The following is a 13,591-nucleotide window of genomic DNA, read 5'->3' on the forward strand; positions in this document are numbered from 1 at the left end:
CATTCTTAAATCAGACCTACATGTAAATAATGAGGGATTGTCCAACTACTAATGTGAAACTATGCATGTTTTGGTCAAAGGTCATGTTTATTATGTGCACTGACGTTTTCCAACTCTACACATCATATATCTGTTTTGATCTGTAATCTAGGCTCATAGTAACTTCATTCGTTAGTACTGGTCTGGGATCAGCATTAACAGAACCCAATGTCTCTCACCATAGGCATCCCTCTTTGTTTTGGCGTTGAGTGGTTTAAATGCAGATCAAACCATTAACTCTAGCTCACATAATAATCTTTAAAACTTGTAAGGGCCTTGGGAGAAATAAACGCACGATCTCTCTATATAAACATTTCAACAGTGAGTTTGACTCAAACGAAGACTAAAAAGGTGAAATCAGTGGAAAGTCAGTCATTCACAGCTATCGTGAATCAAACACAAAATAACTTTCCTCTACATCACCATCAAGAGCTTTACAAATCATCATCATACCAAAACATGATGATTAAATGTGTAGTGATAATGTTTAAATGGATATATTTTGCGTCACGTGAGTCATAAATTCATGCAGATGAGCGTATGAGCTAATTTCTACTGGGTTTGAAGAATCATATAGCTAAAAGACTAAAGCACATGTGTGCAGTCAACACACATTGGTTATAATTATTCATAGTCAACGTGTGCATGTAATAACGCGTGAACTATCATGTTAATAATAATTAATGACTTACCACCCATGTTAAGCCACCGCTTCCCGCTGCACCGTTAGACATTTTCTTTTGTGTGTGTGTCTCCCAAGAAAAACAATTAGAAACTGTCCATATGTAGTCAGCAAACGCCTCAACTCAGGGCACCATCCGGGCTTGTGTGGTGTCTCCTTTCTTTGTTTATTTATTGCTGCAATAGAGCTGAGTTTCTGAGAGCGTGTCTCATGAAGGCAGTATGCACGCTCAGAGAGAATGTTTCTCGGCTATTGTTAAAATCGACCACCGGCGACTGCTCAAGGCCTACGACACTAAGCCTTTTAACTCGCTCCTTAATATTAAATAGTGATAAAAACACCGTAATTACATGCTAATTAAAACAAAATTAGTTAATAAATTACACAAACAAATCAAGTTAATTTCCCCATTAACTGAGTAGAATTAATGCCCGTTAAAAAGGATTTTCATTCAATAACGCACCGCCGAGACGTCCGTCCGGCTACACCATCCGCACGGCGACACGCCCCCACAGCTCCACCAAACCAATTGTATTCAAGAAAATCTGAGGCGCCGGTATTTTAACCAATAAGAATATGATAGTTGGAATGTGACGTTATGTACTTTAAATTTCTGGAAAAAAGTCAGAATTTCTAAAAATAAAAAAGTCGGAATTTCTAAATATGTTTTTCAGACTAAGAATCTGTTTATTTATTTATTTATTTATTCATGCATTTATCTATTATTTTTTATCAGGCTGAGGTTAAACTACTCACAGATTTGTCGATGTATTAAAGTCTAATTAAAGACAGACAGACAGATAGATAGATAGATAGTGTCATGGAATATTTAAGTCTCTTTCCCTCTCAGTAAGAAAACTCTCGAAGTCAGGAGTTCCAGATGTCAAAGTTTACTGAGCAAAACAACAAAACCTGAGATGCCAGCTGTTAATCTGATTCTCTCATTCAAGGCTTACATCTTTATACACTTCTGTTATCATGAATTACCTCATAAGCACACCTCTCCTGTCATTTTAGCCAATAAGCGTGCTTTTCCACTTTCTTTGTTTGTCACCATTATTTCACAGGCTTCTTTTTAATGGTGGAATTCTGCCAGTTAGTCTATTTTTTTTTAAAATAACCTTTTAAATTCATTTGATATGAAAGTATACATTTTAGTAAACAGAATAGAACAGTTTAAGCATAATACAGTAACTTCGACTATTGGCTGTGGTAATCTTTAACTATTGGCTGTGCCATTCAGTGCCTTAGGAACGCATTCTCTCTGCCTTGCACCATTGTGTTTTTACAGCATAAGCACTTAGGCTTCATATTCTCTTTCCTGGATTACATAATGCCCAGACTATTCTATATAAGTACTCTTTCTATGTTTGATATATAAAAATATACTTTAATATATAAAAATATACTATATATTCCCCCCTTATTCCCCCCCTCTATTGCCCTTATCCAGAGTGCAACATCACAAGTCAGTCTCCTTCATTCCTACCAAGTGACCAATGTAAGTCACACATTCCTCTAACAATGACTGATCTTATGGAACTGCGCTCCGGAGGAGAAATAAGACCAAACATCTCCCCCCACATTTGGCTAGGAGGGAGTAAAAGATCTAATCTCCCTAACTAAGTTCTTTCTTGGGGGTGACCAAATCAACTTCTTGTATAAAAGCATGTGCGTGTAGACTTAGCCTTGCCCGTGGTTATGGTTATGTAGAGTACATCAGTGATTAGACTTATTTCAGTAGGTTAACATACTTCTGTGATTAAGCAATATCAGCAGATTACTCAGCATATGATATGTCCCACGGTGCCAGAGGAACTCACAGACATTTCCGGTAGCCTGGAGTGCTTTCTGGTGGTGTTGGAGCAGACAGCGGGTTTTTAAACCTGCAGTTGAGTCTTGCTCTTGCTACTAAGCACTGAGGTGCTCGTCGATCCTCTCTTCATTCTGCGATGTCTTATCCTCTGGCCCTCCAGTGGTACTTCCAGTGTTTTTAAAGTTTAAACATGCATACCAACAGCAATTTACTTGGTTAATAGTAACTTCAGAAATTATTCAAACGATAAATGATACTTTTAAAATTTTCAAAAAGTACAGATAATCAGAATAAACCTTCTTATCATTCCCTTTTAGTTCTGGTCACATTACCTCGTAACACGGATAATGACCTGCTTCAGACCTTCATTTGCATGACTTGATTAAACAACAAACATCATATATTTTACTCTAAAAGAAATAAATGACTTCAGGAAGGGGCATATGACAAAATAATAAACATAATACCCTCTATCTTCCTGCCTATTCTATCCATTCTAAAGTACTTCCTAATTTTGTAAAAAATTAAATACAATGCATATGCTAACTCCCTTGCTATCCAAAAACAATAGAAAATTGAAAATAAAAAGTCAAAAATAAAAGGCTCCCCTTCCCTACCGCTTTTTGGGTAACAGAGTTTTACATTATTTCATCCAGTTTATCCATTCCAGGACCTATGGAACACATATTGGCCCCAATTTCAATTCCAGATGGCTTTACAGACACATTGATCATCTGTTTAGCTGCAGCACTGGCCAGCATTGATCTGAGGAGAGGCACAACACAACACAACAACAAAACAAAAATAACAATAGCTACAGCTATTATCATTCCTACTTTAGTAAGCCATTCTTTCCAGGATCCAAATAGCTTGTCAAACCAGTTTCCAAAGTGCTGATCTCTTCCTGCATTTTCAGTCACTTCCTCCCTCAGTCCCTTCAGCTTCTTCATGCTTTAGTAAAGGATCCATCAGGAGCTGTATTATTTGGGAAATAAGTGCAACAGTCAGCTCCAAACATTACACAAACCCCTCCTTTTTCCACCAGCAGCCAATTTAATGTCTATTTTGCCACACCATCTTACTTGTAGGTCCTAGTTTTTCTCCTAAGGCCTTCAATGCATCATCAGTGTAATTAATGAATCTTTGCTGATTGTAGTAAATATAATTAATCCATTATCTATTCTTATTAACCGGTATCCACACAAATATAGACTCAAAGTCTGATTTTACTTCATCTCTAGCTTTAAATTTAAGTGGTATTCCTCTTGGTTGACCAATTGCATCCAAGAATACATTAGGGTCTGGCTGGTATGCTCTTTTTACTCTATATTCTCTCTGTGCAGTCTCTCTAGATCCTTTTGGAGTTTCAGATTTCTTTGGATCCCATGTTAACATTGTTATTTCTTGCACTAGCCTTACTCTAGTACATATTCCTTTCCACCCTTTGGGTAACATAGCCCGTAATCATCTTCCTCCACAAATCCAAAAGTAGTCTGCTATAGCTACTGTTTGTTCCTCATATGTTTTAATCACAGGAGAGACCAAAGTTTGCTTTTCACAATTTTCAAGGCATCCTTCCACAGATTTATCCATACATCTTGGAGTTTCTATTATTGTAAAATTTTCCTTCACTGTGGGTCTTGCCAATATCATTCTGTTAATCTGATAACCTTTGGCTTGATCATCATATATTTGTCCCTCCAGATGCCAAATCATTGTGCAGTTGCCCTGAAATGTTCCTACATTAACCTCTCCAGTGGATTTATTAAAACACTCATATTCAAGTCTGGGGTTTAGGACATATTTTAAAGGTTTTTCTCGCATCTATTCGAATGTCTAAACGTTTACATTTATCTCCCCAAACTTCCTTATTGCAATATTCTTGAAACTCTGGATGTCCTAAGATTGCCAAACACTCGGCTGGGCAGAAGGGTATTTTTCTTTTAGCACAGTTTTGTGAGTAATATTGGGCATAATGCATATAATCATATTGGTTGGACACTACTGAAAGTTTTTTCAGAGGTGATGGTGAACATAACACGCAATTAGACATTCCTGATTGTTTTGCTGTATACTCTGCCCACTTGAAACAATCATTATGGTATGCATTCTCCAGTAATCTTTCATTTTCCAATAATGGGTCTACTTCATAGTCTGTACCATTACAGATGTCATAAGAGATTCCTAGTGGCAATTTTATAGACCTCTTATTAATGGATTTAGTTACTCGAGTACCTTGTGTCAGGTCAGTAGCATTATGGAGACCATTCGGGAGACCACTCAAGGGCTGAGAAGTCAATTGTCAATTGACCAACATCAGTATCAATGTCAGAACCTCTCTCACCTTCCTGTCCTGTCTCCACTGGCTGCGGTACATCCTCCTGCAGCAGAACTTCATCTCTTGCTTCAGCATGCTTAGCTGCCCTAAATGAGGTGCAACAGTGTTACTACTCTCTCCTTCCTCCTCTGCACTTCCTTCTCCTTGTTCTGCCCTTTCTTGGTCATGAGCTTCAAGTTCTCCTTCAGCCTCTTCCTGATCGTCTTCTGCCCTATCTATTTAGTCTTCTCGTCTCCTTGGTCTCACTCTAGGCACTCTAGTGCAGTGATTTAAATGATACCACGTTGTGCTACCTTCCACCTCCACTGCTGTTGCGGTTGCCCTTACTACCTTATAAGATCCTTCCCTTCTGGGTTCATTCCATCTCCTACTAAAAACTCTCAGGTACACTTGGTCTCCAGGAAATATGGGACAGGGTGCTTCTTCTTCTTCTCTGGGTCCCCTGTTCTGTTCCTGTGAATAAACAGCTTCATGTATAACAGTTAGTTGTCTTATGTAAGCCCTTAATTCCATCTGCAACTGTTCTAGAGGTGGGCCTTCATAAGGACCTCTCAAATATGGTACTGGCATGGGTCTGCCTGTTAGCATTTCAGGCAGTGTTAGATTGATGATTCTATAGGTCTGCATGTGGTAACTCATCAGTGCAAGAGGTAGAGCATCAACCCAATTGAGTTTAGTGTCAGCACAAATTTTGTTGAGCTTAGCTTTGAGAGTTCCATTTACTCTTTCTACCATTCCCTGTGGATGAGAGACACACCCTAGTCTTTGTTTCATTCTCAGCTGTTGCAACACTGTTTTCACTGTTCTTTGAATGAATGCTGAGCCATTATCAGAACTGATTTGAGATGGTATACCAAATCTTGGAATTACTTCTCTGGTAAAAAAATTAATCACAGCTTGAGCTCCCTGATCTGCTGACGATACTGCTTCTATCCATCTGCTGAATCTGTCTATTATCACCAGCATGTATCTTTGATCTCTCACTGATTTTATCATATCCACATAGTCACCAGATGTTTAAATGGTCCTTCTGGGACATTCAGCCAAAAATCCATCTAATATTGCTTGTAGGTATGGGGCCCAATATCCTTGTTGTTTTATTTTTCTAATCACTTCCCCCCTTGCGCAATGGTCAAAACCATGCACATCTGAGATTAGAATAGTAAGGAGTGCTGTTGGAGCAATCATGTGTCCTTCATGTGATCGCCATATACCATTTACATCCTTGCTTGCACCTCTTTGTTGCCATACCCTGTGTTTGTAAATGCCAGCTTGTTGCTGCATATGTGCTATATCATCCAATTGGGGTTGAGGCTGAATCAAAACTGAAGATGCCATTACTGCTAATTGGCATCCTGAGGCCCTTTTGGCATATAAGTCTGCAGCATTATTACCTTGAATGACAAAATCATTGCCTTTTTTGTGTGCTTGACATTTGATGATAGCCAATCTCTTTGGATGCATCATGGCTGAAATTAGTGTTGGGCCTCATGTATTCAGATAGAAGACAAAGGCAGGCCTAACACAGTCGTAAAACCTGACTGAGGCTCACACAGAGTTATACATTTTACTGATAAAAACTGCGCCAAAATCAAACAAAGGGAGTCCAAAACAGATTACAATCCCATGAAGCCTTGCTCTCTAAAGAATTGAACTCTCAACTCCTATTGGATGAGGCACACGACAGAACGCCCCTCAACCATGACGTCATCAGGAGTAGAAGTACCTCTGAGATGCTTCCGGGAATTGCTTCCAGCAACTTTGCTTGCTGTGAGAAGACGCAGCTCATCGCTGCTCTCAGGTGTAGCCTTGTGGCACAAGGAAGTAACATCCGACTTGAAACTGTGGCCATAGAATCTCCATCTCGCTAGACGAGTTGAGATTTCTCTGTGTTCCACCGAACACTCTAACGGATCCGAAGGAGACTGCCGAGCAATCCGCATCTTCATCCGTTTGCCTGCAGAAGTGAAGAGAAAAAGATTTCTCTTTCATCTTCAATCAAGTCGACATCGCTGATTTGTCCGCCAGCCTGCCGAGAATCAGCAGCCATACCGCCCGCCGACAGAGCGAGGAAACTGCCTCCCGTCATCACCTGAGCCTCGAGGAACCGAGTCGGAGTTAAAGGACGGATGACCACATATTCTACCTGCGTCCTCATAGGATTCAAGTAAGAGGTTTACATCTGGGCAGAGATATTATCTTTGATAATTATTAATTATTGCTAATAACCAAACCCGCTCCTGAACGTGGCGCACTACATTTAATGGTGCGCCGTGTGAGGTTTTAATGAGTTAGATTCTATTATTTAATTTAAATATTAATTAATAACTAAAGAAAAAATTATTAACTATTTCTGATAGTAACACTGATCTAAACAACCAGTAGAACCTATATTAGCTTGATTATTTGGTCACCATGCTGAATTGGTGTCCCATCACTCTTTTTGAATCCTCATTTCCAAACTGCTCCAAATAGATGACACACTCCATGTGCATATGCATAATCTGTATAAATATTAACAGTTTGATTTTTAGCCAATAGACAAGCTTCAGTCAGTGCTTTTAATTCAGCCAATTGTACCGAGCATGGCTGCTCAAAATGCTGCAACACAATTGGGACAAAATTTTTGTCTTCTCTCTTGATAATAGCATACCCAGCATGATTTTCCAGATGGTCTCTGAAACATGACCCATCTACAAAATAATCTGCCTCTGCATCAATGATTGGTGTTGACTCTTTTTATTACACATTCATGAGGTGTTCCGTCCCCTTCTAGAGGAATGAAATTGGCTGGGTTTATTGTTGTGCATCGCTTTATGGTGATGTCTGGGTAAACACCTTGCTTGGGTTAAAACAAATCTACCTAGTTCTAATAGTTCTATTACTTTATGATGAGTGTAAATTATTACTGGGTAGCCCATTGTTATGGTGGAAGCTTTGTCATAAGCAAAATACACTGCTGCAAGTCCTTGATAAGATGGCGGGTAGCCTTGTGCTACATTGTCCAATTTGGTGCTATACTAAGCTATTGGTTGCTTTTACTCCCACTACAAGTTTCCTGCATTAAGACTGCTGATGCATATCCATCTCTTCTATCTGCTACATACAAATTAAATGGTTTGGCATAGTCTGGGGTTGCTAGAGCTGGAGCTGTCTGAAGCTCTTTTTTCAGTGATTCAAATGCTATCAGTGCATCAGTATCCCATGTTAGTCAAGCTCAGAGATTCAGATGTCCTGTCTGTTTCATTAGAGCCCTCAAGGGGGCCGTTTTAATAGCGTAATCGTCTATCCAATCAGCACTAAAACCTGTCATACCTAAAAAGGTCATAATTTGTCCCACTGTTTGTGGTTGAGGTGCTTTACTTATGCCCTCTAATTGGCTTGGTGATATAGCCTTAGTTTTATGTGCAATGATTCATCCTAGATATTCTACCTGTGGTAGGCAGTATTGCAGTTTTTCTTTAGAGACCTTGTGGCCTCCTTCAGCTAATTTAGTGAGCACATTGATAGAATCTTGGTGACATTGTTCTAATGTTGTTGAACAAATCAACAGATCATCTACATATTGTATCAACGTGCTATCCAATTTAAGATCTTCTAAATCAGTTTTCAAAACTTTATTGAACACATGTGGTGAATGTTTGAATTCTTGGGGCATTCTGGTGTATTTATACTGTTTACCTTGATAGGTAATTGGCAGCAGGTGGAACATTAGTCAACAACATAAGTGGATTTGGGACCTCTGCAGGCCAGTCTTCCACTACCTCATCAACTGCTCTCAAATCATGCACTAAGCACCATTTTGATTAATCTGCTTTAGCAACTGGCAATATGGGTGTGTTGCAATGGCTTGCTGTTTCAATCAGTACCCCTGCCTTAATTAGTCCCTCGATAGTCTTTTTAATTCCTTCTACAGCTTCCTGTTTCAATGGGTATTGTTGTTTTTATGGTAGCTTTGCTCCTGGTCTGAGTTTAATTCTAACTTGATTAGCAGATTTCACTAAACCTACATCTGTGTCATGTTGAGATCACAATTCAGCTGATACCATTTCTAACATTAATTCATCTGTTTTTGAATCCAACTTTTTCTTTAGTAGTCACTAGAACAGTAGTCAACTACTATATTACTAACTATATTTTGTCCGGTGATTCAAAAATTAAAGGATTATCTGTTTCCTCCCACTTTTTCCTTTCTGCTCTCTTCATCATTGGTCCTAAATCTTTTGCTTGACTTCCTTTACTGACATATAAGGTAACATGTGGAACTGAATCTGGTACTTGAAACCATTTTTAAATGAAACTACATTTTTCAATTTGTAGTGCTGCTCCTTCTGGCTCTACAATTATGTATTGTGAACTCAGTGGAACTTCTTGTCCTTTTGTGTCACTCAACCATTTCTTTTCAAGCTCTAGGTTCTTACCTGGATCATATATTATGGTACAATGAAATTCAGTTCTTGGCAAGCTTGATTCACAAAGCTGTTCTTTGATGTATTTTCCCCATTTGTTTACTGTCTCTTCTACATCTTTCCCTAAATTTCCTAACCAGTATATGTTTGCTTGCGGCTCTTGGGGCTCTTGGAATTTTGTGACAGTCATTTGTTTGATTCCCCTGCTGTCTATGTATATTCCTTCTGGAGAGCACCATATCTGCAAATTCGTTTTACATATGGCATCCCTTCCTAACAAATTAAGGTCTTTGTTCTGATATTAGAATGGGAATTTTTATCTCTGAATCTTTTACTTTTATGCTAACTGGAGCCATCACTGGAATTAGCTGTGTGAGTCCCGAGAATCCTACTGACTTGGGGAGGTGAGAGGCATAATTTGGATGTATACACGTGAACGTGGCTCCAGTGTCTAGCATAACTGGTATTGTCTTGCCCTCTATTTTAACCTGCAGCATAGGTTCTTGATCAGCATCAGATGATATCATTGGAAGCTGACCCCTCCCTGCAGGATCCTCTGGGCAGCCCTAGTAGCCCTGTTGTGGTCCACGCCACGGGTTGACTGGATCTGGTGCCTGAGCTTGGTATTCTTGCTGCCATGGATTATTGCTTGGACTTGGTGGTTGGTCATTTTGCCATGGATTGGTGGGGCAGTCTCTTCTGTTGTGTCCAGGCTGACTACATCCCCAGCATATTCCTAGTGGGCCATTATTTCTCAGGCCACTGTTCTGTCTTCCTCTTCCTCCTTGTTGTGGTCTGTTCCAGTTTCTGTTGTTTGGTTGTTCTGGTTTTAGGTAAATTACAATTGGTGCTGGTGGATTTCCAGCTGTTGTCATTGCATTCTGGACAACAGTTGCCGGTGCTACTAATGTGGTCTGAACAGCGGGTGCAGACATGTTCACAGGAGCCATTACTGCTGTTTGTTCTTCTTCTTTTTCTTTTACTGCAGCTTAAATCTTCTTTCTTTAGCCAGTCAGTTCTTCAAGTTGTAGTTGTGTCAGTTTTCTCTGCAGTTCTCTCTCCTGGTTTTTAGTTTCAGCTCATTCTTCCTGTATTGTTCCACAGCATGAGCCACATGTTCACAGAACTCCCTGTGTGTCTTGGAGTTCAATCCAACTACATCTTCCAGCTTGGCCTTTACTGGGGTTGGCATGACATCCACTATGGCAGTTCTGAATAATGTTGTCATCACTGGGTCTCCTTCTGGATTTCTTTCCAGCTCCTGTTTCCATCTTCTCAGTTGTCTCTGAATGTAGGTGGTAGGATTTTCTGTTTCACCTATTGGTTCACCTCTCAGAGATTTTGGGTCCATTCATGTTGGGTATTCTTTTCCCAATGATTCCCACACATTAGCACAATGTCCATCAAATGTGATCCCATCCATTTTTGAATTATCAATTGCAACTCTTTGATATACTTTTCCATGGATCTCATTCATCTTGGATCCCCCCAGGCATTTAGCTAGTAGTGATTTGACATCTCCAATTGCCAGCAATTTGCCCATTGTTTCCTTTTCCACCATTCAGATCCATTTTCCAGCCCCCTCATGGATGTCTGGAAGGCGAGCTATCAGTCCATCAAGATCTTGATTGGCCCATGGCACATATTGTCCTTGTGTTCCTTTGATTTGAATCAGATACTACATTGAATCTTCACTGAGTGGGTGTGTGTTGCTTGGGTACTCACTAAGTATATGCATATTGCTTAGGTAGTCACTGGGTAGATGCATGTTGCTTGTGGATCTTGTCAATCTGCCCCCTCCACTTCTTTTCCATGGTTCCTCCTTTGGCACATCCTCAAAGAGTAGGTAGCCTGAAACATGTTTATATTCTCTCTTAGGGCTTTTTGAGTGGGCTCTTGTCCTTGAGCGTCTTTGTCTTCTCCGGATTCCAATCTTGTCAGGTCTCTTCTCATTGCTTGCTTTTCTCTTGATATTCAGTCCCCAGTTTACTTTATCTCTTGTTCCAGTTTTTCAATTTCTTCTGCTAAGTTTCTCTTAGGTGTAAACCTTCCCCTTGACCTCCCATTCTTTTTCTTGTTTATTTCTCAGCTCCTCTAGTATTTGTGACACATCCTGACCTTCTTGTGTGTCTCTCATCCCTTCCAATGCTGTTGACATATTCTGATAGGTATTCATATTTTCCATATCTTCTGTTATCATATATTGTTTTTTTCCCTTTTTGGTTTCTGCTCTTAGTCCTTCTCTATTACTTATCATCTCACTGTCCCTTTCCCTTATGCTTTCTGCTCTTAGCTGTTCTCTGTCTCTTACCACTTCACTCTCTCTTTCTTCATCATTTCTTTCCTTTACATCATCCTCTATTTCTATGTTCCCTCTTACTTCTATTATTACTACATGACAAGCATCTTCCCAGATTGGTCAAAAGTTGGTGCATAGGGAGGTGGTCTCTCTGTTTTTTCAGTTTTATCATCCAATTATCTTTTTGAATGTCTCTCAATTTTTAGTAATTTTATCCCATGATTTTTGAATAAATTCAATACCTTGTTCTTCTTCCATTTTCCTGCCCTTATCTTTGGCCTTGTGGTTTTTTATCAATGCCTCCATTTCTCTACACATAGCCACATCAAATGTTCCCTCTGCTGGCCATTTTGTGTTTACGCTTTTTGTTCTTTTTTCCCATTTTTTAGAAAATTCCCTTATGATGTCTTTACATATTGGATATTCTGAACACATCAGCTCTACTGGTGTTGATGTCATTGTTACTTAAAATTATTATCACAGTGTATGTTATGTTTTTAATGTACCTCTCTAACCCCAGCTCATGTCTGTTCTTAACTAGTCTTCACCAGGCTGGTCAGACGAGGATCACTAAAAGTATCCAACCCCTGTCTTCACCTTGGCTTTTGCTGGGTTGATGACTTGTTACAATTTTAAGGTATTTTCTTTGTCTTTCTCAGGCATTTTAAAACAGCATTTACTTGTTTTCTAGATTAGTGGTTTTACAGGCAATTCCTTTGCTCCTAAACCATGTGAATTGTTCTGCATCCAGATAATGACTCCTCTTAGGCTAATTATGTCAAAACTCCAAAGCTCGTCTTCAGCAAACCAGCGGCCTGTGGCAGCTATTCCTCCTTCCCAATGCATAAAAGTGAGAGATGGGGTTAATTCTAATTGACACCCTCCCCATAGAACCACAGAAATATTTAATTCACTTCTAACACTATGTTCTAGATGAAAAGGTTCAAGGAAGTCAATGAGGGCTTCCCTCTCTGCTGTATTTAAAATTCCCCTCCTTCTCTTTCCTCTTTTCCTTCCTCTTCTATTTTTACACAAATCACTCATTATTTACAATGGTTGATTGCTAATTATGTTACTTCTTTTTATTTTCTCTTGCCTCTGTGTATTTCCACCCACACCTGTTGTATCTGTTCTGGGTGTCTTCTTATGACAATTGTTACCTATAACCTTCCTATAGTCCCATTCATTGTGTAGACTGGTGTTATTTCTTCACCTTGCTCTCTATGGAATAATATCATACTTTTCCACTGTACTGGTCGTATGTCTGAGCTTACAGCAAGGTAAACATTCTTTAAGATTGTTGCTCCTCCTAGTCTCTCTGGCTGTTGGCTCCCTAAATTCCTTTTGAGATAGGGAACGTAACTTCTGAGATAAGGGATATACACTGAGTTAATGGGTATTTCTGCTGACACAACTAATCGCCCCAATTGAGTAGGACTCAGCATATAAAGTCCCTCCAATTGTTTTATCAATGGCTCAATGGTCAAATGTTTATTTACTACTGTTTGCCATTCCACACATGGCCATTCCTGTTCTGTTTCCCTCAAATTTGTGATTGTGGTACATTTTCTCCAAAGCTAATTTTTCTTTTGTTCTGTCAATTCCCTTATTTGTCCTATATAATGTATGTACTCAGACTCTTTCCAGAAGTGATTACTAATCCCTCTTGTTTCCATTAATGCCCTGTCAAATTCTCTTCTCTCTTCTGCTTCAGCTATTCGAGCCAAACGCATGCTCTCAAACTCTGCTATTGCTTGGCTCCATATTTGTGTTCAGTTGTGAGCAATGCAGAGAAAAAAATTCCTCTCTGTGCTTATCTATTCACTAACAACCCTCCCCTTCTCCTCACACACACTCTGTTCTGCACTATTTACTCCCACTGTGGAAGTGAAAAACAGGTGCTTTTCTTATTTTTTAAATTGTGCTTCTTTATTAATGACTGTGTCTCTCTATCTGGATCACAATGACTACAATTTGGGTGATGTCCAAATAATCGACAAAGCCAATA

At 39.4% G+C, this 13,591-nt stretch overlaps 1 protein-coding gene across 3 annotated transcripts in view; it reads right to left on the reverse strand.

Annotated features, from left to right (window-relative positions):
- LOC127425136 (DNA topoisomerase 2-beta-like) overlaps positions 1-1,220 on the reverse strand; it is a 79,212-nt gene extending 77,992 nt beyond the window's left edge. For all 3 annotated transcript variants that reach the window (XM_051670810.1, XM_051670811.1, XM_051670809.1), the window contains exon 1: positions 732-1,220. In XM_051670810.1, the coding sequence (XP_051526770.1) occupies positions 732-773 (42 nt within the window). In that variant the 5' untranslated portion in view covers positions 774-1,220. The remainder of the gene's footprint in view (positions 1-731) is intronic.
- Between the last annotated feature and the right edge of the window lie 12,371 nt (positions 1,221-13,591).

This window comes from Myxocyprinus asiaticus, chromosome 34 (genome assembly GCF_019703515.2).
Source record: "Myxocyprinus asiaticus isolate MX2 ecotype Aquarium Trade chromosome 34, UBuf_Myxa_2, whole genome shotgun sequence".
In the NCBI taxonomy this organism is placed as follows: Eukaryota; Metazoa; Chordata; class Actinopteri; order Cypriniformes; family Catostomidae; genus Myxocyprinus; species Myxocyprinus asiaticus.